This window comes from Macaca mulatta, chromosome 5, assembly GCF_049350105.2.
Source record: "Macaca mulatta isolate MMU2019108-1 chromosome 5, T2T-MMU8v2.0, whole genome shotgun sequence".
Taxonomy (NCBI): Eukaryota; Metazoa; Chordata; class Mammalia; order Primates; family Cercopithecidae; genus Macaca; species Macaca mulatta.
This window is the reverse complement of record NC_133410.1, coordinates 167,317,634-167,329,922: the sequence shown is the minus strand read 5'-3', so window position 1 is coordinate 167,329,922 and position 12,289 is coordinate 167,317,634. Positions and strand designations below refer to the sequence as shown.

The 12,289-nt window shown below is 41.4% G+C and overlaps 1 protein-coding gene across 2 annotated transcripts in view; it reads right to left on the bottom strand.

The window, feature by feature from the left end:
* Positions 1-7,807, bottom strand: part of FNIP2 (folliculin interacting protein 2) — a 137,669-nt gene extending 129,862 nt beyond the window's left edge. For both annotated transcript variants that reach the window (XM_015139419.3, XM_015139421.3), the window contains exon 1: positions 7,499-7,807. In XM_015139419.3, coding sequence (XP_014994905.3) covers positions 7,499-7,605 — 107 coding nt within the window. In that variant the 5' untranslated portion in view covers positions 7,606-7,807. The remainder of the gene's footprint in view (positions 1-7,498) is intronic.
* Between the last annotated feature and the right edge of the window lie 4,482 nt (positions 7,808-12,289).

Genomic DNA, 12,289 nt, shown 5'->3' with positions numbered 1-12,289 from the left:
ATTTATTAAACGCCAACTTCCTGCCAAGCACTGCATTAAAAGCAGAGATACAATGGCAAGGCTAGGATTTAGAAGAACTCTCACAGCCATGCTGTAACTATCACATGTATGTCTTCCTGTTTCATTCACAGTTATTTCAGATGTATGCTTTAAATTTAAAAGACTTTGTGGCATTGAATTTAAAAGGTATTTTTGTTACTATTTTTTAATCAATTTTATAGAAGAACTTGAGTGAGGATAGCTAATGAAGAACCGAATGATAATATACTTTTCCCCCCATAACCCCAAAGGTTTTGACTATAAGACAAAAAAAGAAAATGTCCAACTTTCCAGGCATATCAGAGAGAGAGTTGGCAGTCTGAAGTATTTATAAGGTGTTAAAGTCAGAATCAACTGGACTGGTGAATTTGCTGCTGCTTCCTAACACATCGTAAATCAACACCTGTTTCATCTCTTGAGGAATGTGCAGGTTAACGTCTAACTTGTCTTCAACTTGTGAAGAGTTGCCATGACAACATGCAACTGTCCTTACTGGGAAACAGGGTAAGGTCCCCACCAGATACGTAGGTTCTCAATTAGTCCCCCTCAGCTTTTGGGGGATGAATTTCTACTGCCTCAGTGCTCACTCTCACTTAGATATCCTGCATGAATTGGTTGTCATTTTCAATTAGACATCAGTACATAACCAAACACCAATCATTTATTTAAAGATATATATCAAATACAGAAATCTCTTATTTATGATTAAAAAGTCTTAGGTGTGGTGATAAAATCATCGTCTAAACCAATATATAAATCTCTTATAGCACTATGATGGACACAAATTCTAGAGTGTAATCTACAAATTAAACAAGTTTACAGGGACAAATAACCAGAAAAATAATTCCTAGAAATGAAGGCACACAGTTCAGGAGAGAGAAATATGATAATCAGGGATCCAGACTCATGCTGATACTAAAATCTTATATAACAGAAAGAGTACTCTGCTATACAACATTTATCCACAACATTATAGTATTAATGGCTACATTTTATTGCGCTTAATATGTTGTATTATTCTGGCACAAACAGAAAGTGCAATAAGGAAAAAAAAATATGTAGCATGATGCATGAGAAGGCACATTGTCCTTTTCAGAAGTCCATTATAAAGGCAGCTGGACAGATTCTGGCTGAACACAAGTGGGGTGCCAGCCCATCTCCTTCCATCCCCATCCCACCCTCCCATTCAAGCACTGGTTACAAAAGTGTCTGTGTGGCCATGAGAAGTGAGTCATGGATGTTCCATTTACAGATGGGGTGGGGTTGAGGGAAATCACTGTTACATGCCCAGTTAGCTGGAAAAGTCCATCCTGTTTTTCCTTTTTTACATAATAATCATTTTTCACAAATCTGAGATAAAGAATGCTTGGTAAGTAGGAACTCACCAAATATTTCAGCACTCTTACATCCAAAGGAAAGACTTACTTTTACAGCCAAGTACATGATCTCATAGTGCAGGCCTAACAATTCACACTAAGCCAAGGGGCTTGTACAATCAGTATAAAACATTTGTTCCTTTTCACCCACACCAAGAAAAACAGTGGCTGGAGAAATAAAGCACATTACCAGTTCCCAAATCAGATTCACCCACCAGGAGTTCATGCTGGCAGCCAAAGTATTTCATGACGGCAAGGACAATCTTTTACAGCTTCCATTTCCAAGGAAACTCAATGGCAAAGTAGCTTCCTTAGGCTGACCTCACAGGCAAACCACAAGAAACACAACCTAAAGCAACAACAAAAGCCACTGCTCTTTTTGGAGCTGTGTACTCCATGCATTAAAAGACCATGTGCCTCCATCCATCTCTTAGTACCACCTACTAAATCAAATAATAATGCATCATATGACAAATTCACATTTCAGGACTTAAAATTATAACTACATGTTTTAGCTTTTAAAACATCTAATCCAGCCCTCTTATCCACATTCCCTCAAAATCCAAAGGACTGTGTCAGTCTTTTCTAAACGTATTTCAAATAAAGCTTGAGCGGCATGCAGCTCCTAAACTGTACTCTGAGCCCCCACGAAGACTACACTGGGCTCTGCAGCTCAGGTGAAGTAGCGACCCTGTCAAACTACTAAACATTTTGCACATACATATTTCCTATCATTATTGACATCGCCAATTAACTTGGCCTCTGAGGTTTGTAACAAATTTAGGTTTTAAATACATTAAACTTCACAACAAACATATTACTTTTAATAATAGCAGCTAACAGTTTTTTTGATGAAGAAGAAAGATTCTATGAAGAAATGTATTCAAATCAGGTTTCTCCATAAACATTATCCTTACTCTATTACCTCATGGTGTAGAATACGCTAAATGCTATTTAAGTTACTTTAAATAGTTAAATAATCTAATAGTTAAATAATCTAGAATATTTAGGTTTAAAATAATCCAAATCACAAAAGTAACACAAATTCATTAGAGCAAAATCCAAAAATGCCAACAAGAATAAAACACAAAAAATTAAAATAAAATTTTCACCTACCTCTTGGCAACCACTGTTATAATATGTTGGTGTAGAGTGTTGCTGGCCTATTCTGCACATGCATAATCGCTCCTATTTTTAAATGTTTTCCACATAAATTTATAACTTGCTTTTACTTTTTAAAATTTATATAAATTTATGGGTATAAGTGTAATTTTGTTACATGCATAGATTGCACAGTGGTGAAGTCAGGCTACTAGAGTTGCTTTTACTTCTATTGAGAACATTCTTCTGTGTTTCAGTGTCTGTGTATAAAATTATGATTCGGCTGCTATAGAATGTCATCCATTGTGTGACTATATCATTTTGCTTAACTAATTTCCTTTTTTGGCTAAATGCGATTTTATTCTTGATAATAAAAATTTGCAAATAACTTCGAAAAAACAAACACACAGTATTTCTAAGAATCTTTCTGATGCCCCGTCACCTCTACCAGGTTTGAGTGAGTGCCCGCTGAACGTCTTTAAGACCTCTCTGAAAACTTAAGATCTCTGTTTCATGACTGACTGCATCAAGGTTAAAAAACTAATACGCAAGCGAAAACAGTTCACTTCAGCTCTGTCTCAAGTCTCTCATCTACGGAAAGAAAACGGCCTCTGAAAAATGGTTCCATTTTCATAAAGCCTCAACAGGAATAATACTGAACTCCATGACCTAAAAAAAGATGCTTGGTAATACTTAAAATCATTTTGTATTGCATGTTATTCTTTTCAAAAGATTTTCAAGCTCATTACCTCCTAACCACAACTCTATTTCATAGGTCTGATGCTGTCACTTTACAAATGACAAAGCTGAAGATCAGAAAAATGGAGTCTTGTGGGGTCTCACAACAACATGGTGCAGGAGGCAGGGCTAAATCAATGGCCTCCTCAATCTGTGTTCCAAGTGCTCTTAATAGAACTCACTGCGTTCAAAGGAAGGGTTCCCTTCTTCATATCTGAAAAAATCACTAACCAGTGCATAGTATCTTGCAGGACAAGGAGATATGACGTAAGGAGTATGCCAGTAGATCCAAGGCAGCAAGCAAGAAAAATGTACAGAAAGACTTTCTTTTAGAAAGTAGTCAAAAGAAATCAAAACCGCTATTTATATGTCACGTTTTACGTTATTGGCATTAAAAATGTTGAGTGTCCTAGAACAAAACTGTTTTTTTCCAAAATATTCTCCACCCTACCTCAGAACAAATCTCATTAGAAATACTTGCATCTGGAGACTTATTAGTGGGAGGGGAGGAAGAACTTCTGTGTAATTTCCCTCCATAGGAGGGAAGAGTAAATCACAATCCTGCCCTTAGTCACTCCAAGCACAAGAACAGCAAGTAAGTTTTCAATTCTGTGCTTATATAAAAATCTACTCTTTATCAGTGTTTATCTGTTTGTCATAGTTTCCAGTGTGTGGTCTGCTATTTACTCATCTTGGTGTACAATCTGTTGTCCTTTAGATTGTAAACTTCAGTAGGCGAGACCATGGGTGTCCTGCCTGGATTTATACAGGTAGAGCACCAAGCCACAAGCATAGAGGCATCAGATGCTATTTGATAAGTGGATTACATTACACTTATACTAACTCTATAACAGATTAAATTTGTTCTACCGAAACAGTGGGGATTAGCACTAACTAGGCCATTTGGCCTTAGGTATACTGTTCTCTGGCATTCACACAGCTAGCTAACAAGCAGCTGCAATGCCTTCACTTGTTCTTCATATCCCAGATAATATATATGCTTCCCTACTTCATTTAACTGCTCCAAAATAAAACATCTGATAGTCCAGGGTCTTTTTATCTCCCTGCTAAATACACATTTTAGGGGGAAACTGCCCCATTAATTTCAAAAGATATGGAAAAAACAACAGCAGCAGCAAGAACAACCTTAAGATAATGCTTCAAACTTGAACCACACCTGTCAGTCACTGGGCATAGCGTGGCTTGAAAACGTCCTGGCCTTAAATCCTAGGTAACCAAGAATATAATTCTATTTCTGACTTGAGTCACTGCACACATCATTTTTTTTGGGGGGGGGTCCTAATTTATTTTCTGGTACAAAGCATTATTCAAATGTAAATACCATAATCATATAGCATTTTTGACTACTTCTCCCAAACACGTAAGTTTGATCAATCGTGATTTCTTTTGTTTTCCTAGCAACCTGTTTCCTCAAAGCTATGAAAAGGGCTTTCTGTCAAGATCCTAAAGGAAATACTCCAGAAGAAATCTTGACTGTGATGATACTGTTTTTAGATGAAATGCCAGGAAGCATGAAGTCCTGAAAATGACCTGTGAGATAAACTAGTTATATTGGACAACAGATTTCCTCTCTAATCAAGTGTGTAAAAACTGGAGGAATGAGAACAGTCATAAGCCCAGCGAAGGGACTAGGAAGTGCACAAGAGTAAAATGACTAACAACAAGGGCAAAACAATTCTGAGAAAAGTTTAAAATAACCAGTGAAAGTCCATCATGGAAACAGAAGATGTATGAACTCTAAAACAAACAAAAAGTTGGATCTTAGATTTTCCCCCATATACATTACAAAACTGCCCCAAAAGTCTACCTGAATCCTCAGTGAATTTTCAATCTCCAGATAAACAAGTTACATCCTGTATTTAAATGCACTAAAGAATACAAATTCATGTTAGGAATACTTGATTTTTAATCTAAGCGTTTTACCTTCACTTCTAAAACTCTATTCAACTACAAGGTAGGTTCCCAAGGGCAGCTAATGCCCTGCAATAAGGCACCTTGTTCTCCCCGAAGTACATACCAGCTCCTATTTGGCAAAATCTGGATAAAATGAAACACAGGTTCACAATTTTTTAGGTAGAGAGAAAAATTTTCCTGGAAGCTTTCCCCAGGCCAGCTACACAGCATCTTAGAGTTAAGCCAGGTGAAAAGAGCAAATGGAAAGACTTGCTTGGGGTCTCCTTTGTCAGTCTGATGAGCACAGGATGGTTTGTTCCCATCTTCCAGCATCCTTGCTCACATCTGCTACTTTACTTTCTTTGCCATGGTGACCTCTATCAGGGACACTATTGAAGGGGGCCCTCATCAAGTAGGATGTTCAACTGGGATCCCCAAATTCTCCAAAAACATCAACCTCAAATACTTGTAGAAAATCCTAATGAGGTAAAAAAAAAAAAAAAAAAAAAAAAAAAAAAAAAAAAAGCCATACTTGGCACGATTTTCTGTTCTTCATTATACACAAATGAGAAGTCAGAACACTACTGAAAATGTTCCCACAAAGTGGGAATCAATTTCCCTAATATGGCCCAAAGCCCTAAATATAGCCCCAATTTTTTTTGGTTCAAATACACTCAGTCAAACTTGTGGATAGAGGAAGTGGTGGTCGGCAACTGGGCAAGGAGCACAGAAAACAATGACAATGTAACTGCCACTATGTCCTCCTGCATTCAAATGGCTTTAAATGTCCTTGGCAAAAGCTGCCAACATACAGACACCTGTAACATCACATGCCCCTTCCGCTCCAGGCTTTGTACCCTTGATAGTCTGGGTTACAGGGAGGGAAGGGACGAAATTACACACCTTGGGTCCGAAGTAATTCTACCATTCTGAGAAGTACATGGCATCACTAGTACTCAGCCTAGCAAAAGGCATAGAATTCCCAGTCAAATTATAAGGCTCGTTAGCCTAAAGAAAACATGAGAATTTAACTCGGGGAGTTTACAGTCCTCACAATACGCCTTCCATGTGTGTGCGCGCGCGCACACACACGTTATTTAATTTTCACATGACCACAGTGAGAGACTGTTTTAAATGATGGAATTCAAGAAAAGCAAAATCTAGAACATAAAACTTAATTCAGAATTTATTTCGAAGTTTCACTTCAAACTTTTAAAAGGTTTATTACACTGGGTCTAGATCTGTTTAACAATGAACTGTTTTTGCAAGACATTCTGGCCAAAAAGTACCTAGAAGAGTGTCAGACTTGGGAGTTAATGCTCAATTTTAAAATGTGCTGAAAAATTGTTAAAGATCAATAAACCCCTCAACATACTTGTGCTCAAAAGCAATATAGGACATTTTAAGGCATCTTTTAAAAGTTAGCCCTTGAAATCAGAATAGCATAGGGATTTTAAAGACTGGAATCTGTGGTCAAACTGCTTGGGTCAAAACACAGGCTCTACCACTGACAGCTGTGGATTTTGGGCAAGCCGCCTAAGTTCTCTGGGACTCTAAGTTTCCTCACCTGTAAAATGGGACTTATAATAGCACCTACCTCACCGCATTGATAGAAAAGTAAACGACAGAAATCAACATAAAGCATTTTAGATAGTAAGCTCCCCATAAATGCTATCAATATTCAAAGGTACGTGTTCGAGAGATCAAATCTATTAAATATACATTATCAGCTTTGATCACTTGAAATCTCGGAAATTTCATAATTGCATCTTACTCCCCCTTTCCACACATCATGCGGCTTCAACCTTCCAGATGATGTGGAAATTACATACTTTCATTCATCCGTTTGAGAGCTTGTCATATATGGCAAGAAAGAAGAAAGATGCCTTTTTCGTGACTGTTGCTCCTTCAGAACTTCAAAACACTGTCACGTACACAATAGGTTGGAGCTGCCCTCAAAATGACAGCTCACAGCTTTGCTGGGCCCGCAGAGGCGCCCAGGCGGCTCTGCCCGGAAGGGGTTCACCCCAATAACCGGAGAATCTCCCGTCGCCACAGCCAAGCAAGCGCACGCCTGGGAACCCCAAGGAACACAAGAGAACTCTGAAATGGGGAAGGACCCCGAGTTGTGGAGGAAGAGCGGGAGGAAGGGTCACGGAGGGTCCGGAGCCACACTCGGATCAGGCGCGTCCACGCTGACAAGCCCGGGACCAGGTGCCGGCGATGGGCAGAGCCGTCCCGGACGGCCCCTTCCCCTACCCGTCCCCTCCCCGGCGAGCACCGAAGCCAACTCGGGTCCCGCGCCAGAGTAGCCCCCCGGCGCCCCTCACCTAAAGGCGGGTCCTTCCTTAGGAGCCCTGCCCTGGGCAGACGCCGCCGCGGAGCTGCCGCTGCTGCCCCTTTTGTTGAAGAGCTTCTGGAGCAGGGTCGGGGCCATGATGCCGCCGCCGCCGCCGCCGCCGCCGCAGCTCCGGCCGTGGCGCTCGGGGGGCCGGCAGCTCAGCGCGCAGCCGGGGGCGGCGGCCGCGGTGGCGGGGCCATCGCGGCGGCGCGGCCGCCCAGCCTTGCGGGAGCGCGGGGCCGCTGCAGCTGAGTAACTCTGCTCGGCGCCGGAGCTGCCGGCTGCCGGTCATATGACTGAGCCGGCCCGCCGCCGCCTCGCGCGCTGACAGTTATCTCCTGCGGGAGGAGCCCGCAGCCCCACGGCGGCGGCGGCGGCGCGGGAGGAGCGCGGCGGCCCCGGCGGCGGCCATTGGCCCGGCGGCCGCCCGCCCCGGGCTCACGTAACCCCGGCTGGAGGCGGGAGGTGGGTGGTGGGAGGTGGGAGGCGGGAGGCGCGGCCCGGAGCGGGCAGGCGGCCCAGTACTCCGGGCACGCGGGGGACGCGGACGGGGGCAGGCGCGGCACTTAAAGGGGCCTCAGGGGCGGGAGCGGCAGCCAGGGCGCAGCTCCGCCAGTGGCGTGGGGTTCCCACGGAGCCTGAGTTCTTTCGCACAGCGAGCATGCAGCTAGGCCGATCTTTGTTCTTTAGAGACAAAGCCCCTGAACTTGGGTCCTCGCTTTGTTCAGGTACAAGAAGAGCCCGTTCACAGAAGGCGTGTGCTAGGGGAGAGGGCTTGGTGCGTGCGGTGACCGCTTCGGTGGGCTGTGATCTGAATCACATAGCACTCAAGGTTTTGTCAGGCTTTCTCTATATCCAGATTCGATTCCTCCAGGCTTTCACAAAATTTAAAGTGTTTATCCAAATCATTTGTTCTGTTTGACGTCTTGGGCCACCATACCATGGTTATATAAGAAGTTGCATTTGAAATGTTAAGCCCCCCCTTTAAAACACACACACACACACACACACACACACACACACACACACGGAACTCACTACATAGATTTAGAAACAAGATATTTTATAACAAGGCATTGTTTTTCCTAATACATATTTAACAATCAATCAAGGTATATCAGCGGCAGACGTTTGGTTTGAGGAAGGGAGGAGTTCGTGTGTTTGAGTCCACTTTTCTGCCCTGTCCCACCCCAGTCCCCTTTGGAATTTAATCCTTGGTGGTGCAGGGCTGTAAACAGCCAGTGTAGGACACGTTACCAGACTCAAAGCAACTTCTTAATCTATGTTTTAGAGTGTTGGGCTTCACGAATTTTTCTGATGATGGGAAATAGAGATAAAGTTAGTAAGATCCCAACCATGCCTCTTCTAGCTTCCCCATGAGTAGTGAACAGTGATTCACCTGGGCTCTCTTACACTTGTTGAGAGTAGGACTCTTGGAGACTCAAAAAGGGAAATATATTTCCAAAAACGTAAGTAATCAAAATAACCTATTCTGGGCCGATTTTACTTTGCATTTTCTTTTTTTAATTGTGTTAGTTTCTGGACTTGGTTGGGAACTAGCTGTGAATAATGTGCTGAAATTTCACAAAGGTAAGAGAAAGGGGTAGAAATGGAAACTTAGTCATTTGTTTCCTTCCGACTTTTACTGTTAAAATGGTGGATTAAGTGTTTATCCTGATGAGCAATCATCCTTTTGCACAATTGAGTGTACACAGAACCCTAATTTGCAACTTTGCTATTTCTGTTTACTGAAGGCCTTTACCTCATAGGGCTGCCAGTGTTGGTCAGGATGCTATACAGAAGGTATTGGCTTTATACGTTGTGACTTTCAGACACAGTCCCAGGTCATACTATGGCCAGCAACACACCACCTTTTCTTACTCCATCCTTGGTCAGAAAATGCCCTTTATTCTCCAGATTAAAATCTGCATGTTCCTCATGAGCCTAGCAGCTTTTGTAACTGCATATGGAAGAGGAATTTGACATATTGTGCCTCGTTCCTCACTTCCTAGGATTCTTTTGGTTCCAACCCAGTCCAAATAGACAAGATCATCCAAAAGAGGCAATTAAAAAATCATAACCTGCTCCAGCCATCATCTTCAATTTTGGTTTTGACTGGGCAACTATAAAGGAAGAGTGTGTATTTAAAACTATTAAAGCCAGGACTTCAGTTAAAGGAGACAAAAGGAACCAAAATGCTTCCCCTCTCCCCTCTTTCTCCCTTTGCTTCTTCTCAGCATCGCATTCTTCCTCATCCTGGTTCTGGTCACACCTTCTGCTTTGGATTTTTAAAGTATACAAAAATCCTAGCCAAAAAAGTTCTGGGAGACAGTTCTAGCCAGCTCTCCCAGTCTTCTTGTTTTTTATTTTCATTTTATTTTATTTTTTCTTGGTTATTCAAAGTCGCTACAAAAACCCAATCTTTTGCCCATCATCCATTGGTCACTGCCTGGTCCTGGAGGCTTGTCATAATCTCAGTCTCCAGAACGGGTCACGTGGTCCATCGCCCAGTTCCATACATCTCCTTTATTCACCTCTTCCCACTCACCCTATCTTGGAAAATATACCAGCTGGCTGTTCCTGTATGCAGCTGTCAAGAGGAGCAGGGAATAAGACAATATCCTGAATGCTTGGAGATGACAGAACAACACTAAAATGGGAAAGGGGAAGTTGTAAAGGGCTGACTGACTTAGTCCAGTCCATTCTGAGTCCTGGTGACAGTTCTCAATTCGTGGGTATTATGTAAGTCATTTTAGTTCTGCTTCTGCAATTATACTGGCATTGGTACTGTTTGTAGCCTGTGTAATACCTGTTACCCTTATTCCTAGCAGGAGGCAAGAGAGAAGGGAGCTGTAGGAAAAGGAGTAATTCTGGAAAGTTTCCTCACTCTTAATAGAAAGAGAGAGAGAGAGGTGGGTTTTTTTCTTCCTTTGGATGTTATATGTCTAGGTCTAATGCCATCTTGCTACAAGACTAAAGATGAAACCAGAACTGGAGGTGGCAAAGAGACATAGAAGCAAGCTGGGTCCTTGATGGCATTATTGAGCCACAGTCCCTCTACCCTAACCTGACACTCTCCATTAGGTGAGATAATATTTCTATTTTCTTATAGACCAGTCTATAAGAGGCTAAGGCAGGTTCTTGTTTTCTGTCTTCTTTATTGCTTGTTATGTGAGACAAATAATGCCAATCTGTTTATCTGTCAATATGCCAGAGAAAATACTCGTCACCAATGGTCCTGGTTCTGTTTTTTCATACCGTTAAGTCATTTTGCAAATCATTTACAAAACTAAGATTAAAGGAGTAGTGAAAAATAATTCCTTAAAAAATTTTTAATTTAAATATAGCAAACCCATTTTTTATTCTATATTTTCCTGCATTTGAAGGATTATTTACCCTAAGTGGACAGTGTTCTTTGAACGTAACTGACGACTTATCAATTAGCATATGTGAACCAGAACACAATCATCTTATAACTATTGATTCCAGGCTTCAAATACATTTTTTTTTTTTTTTTGAGACAGAGTCTCAACCTGTCACCCAGGCTGGAGTACAGTGGCACAATCTCGGCTCACTGTAACCTCCGCCTCCTGGGTGCAAGCAATTCTCATGCCTAACCATCCAGGACTACAGGCACCCACCACCACGACCGGCTAATTTTTTGTATTTTTATTAGAGACAGAGTTTCGCCATGTTGGCCAGGCTGGTCTTGAACTCCTGACCTCAAGTGATCCACCTGCCTCAGCCTCCCAAAGTGCTGAGATTACAGGTGTGAGCCACCACACCCGGCCTCAAATACATCTCTAATGATTCTAACTGATCATTACCTTTGTGCTGCTTGCACTTGAATAAACAAAAAGCAGTGCTTTTGAAAACTTTGATGGCTCATCATTTTGTTGAAGAGACAGTAGTTATTTTCTTTGTTTCTTAGCTGCAAAATATTTTCATTTTTAGATTTATAAACACCAATTAGAATTAGCAATCCAGTGAATTTTTTCATCTCTTCCTTACAGATTTCCTTCCCTTCACCTTTGTATATATACATCTGCCTTTATCATTTGTTATCTTATAAACTATATGAAATATACTGGATGCACATCATGAAAGATGACAGTATATCACACTTTTTTAGGATGGCTCAGGTTCTTGTTGCAAAATATTGAATAAGGAAGTAATTCCTATTAAATGTCAAAGTGGATGAGAATACCCTATTTCCTTTTTATCCTTAGGTATATGTTGTTGAACTGTCAGTTATTGAGTTTGAGAAAATGTATCTAGGATATCATCATCTAAAGACTCATAGTCTGAGATTTCACTTACATGTTTCAGGCCAGGCACAATGGCTCACACTGATAAATCCCAGCACTTTGGGAGGCCTAGGTGGAGGATTGCTTGAGCTCAGGAGTTCAAGACCAGTCTGGGCAACAGCATGAGACCCTCTCTCCACAAAAAGTAAAAAAAAATAGCCGGGCATGGTGGTATATACCCATAGTCCTACCTACTCAAGAGGCTGAGACAGGAGAATCACTTGAGCCCAGGAGTTCAAGGAAGCAGTGAGCTATGATCATACCACCGTACTCCAGTCTGGGCAACAGAGCAAGGTCCTGTCTCTAAAATAAAATAAAATAAATAAAATTTCACCATCATCTTTATAGAGTCCTCTGTTTTTTTGCATTAGACATCTGCTTTTTCTAATTATTAGAAATATTTTTCTTTATCAATTTTCTTCTATTTGCCATTATGGGAAAAAATGAAAAATTCTGAATATTTATCAATGAAA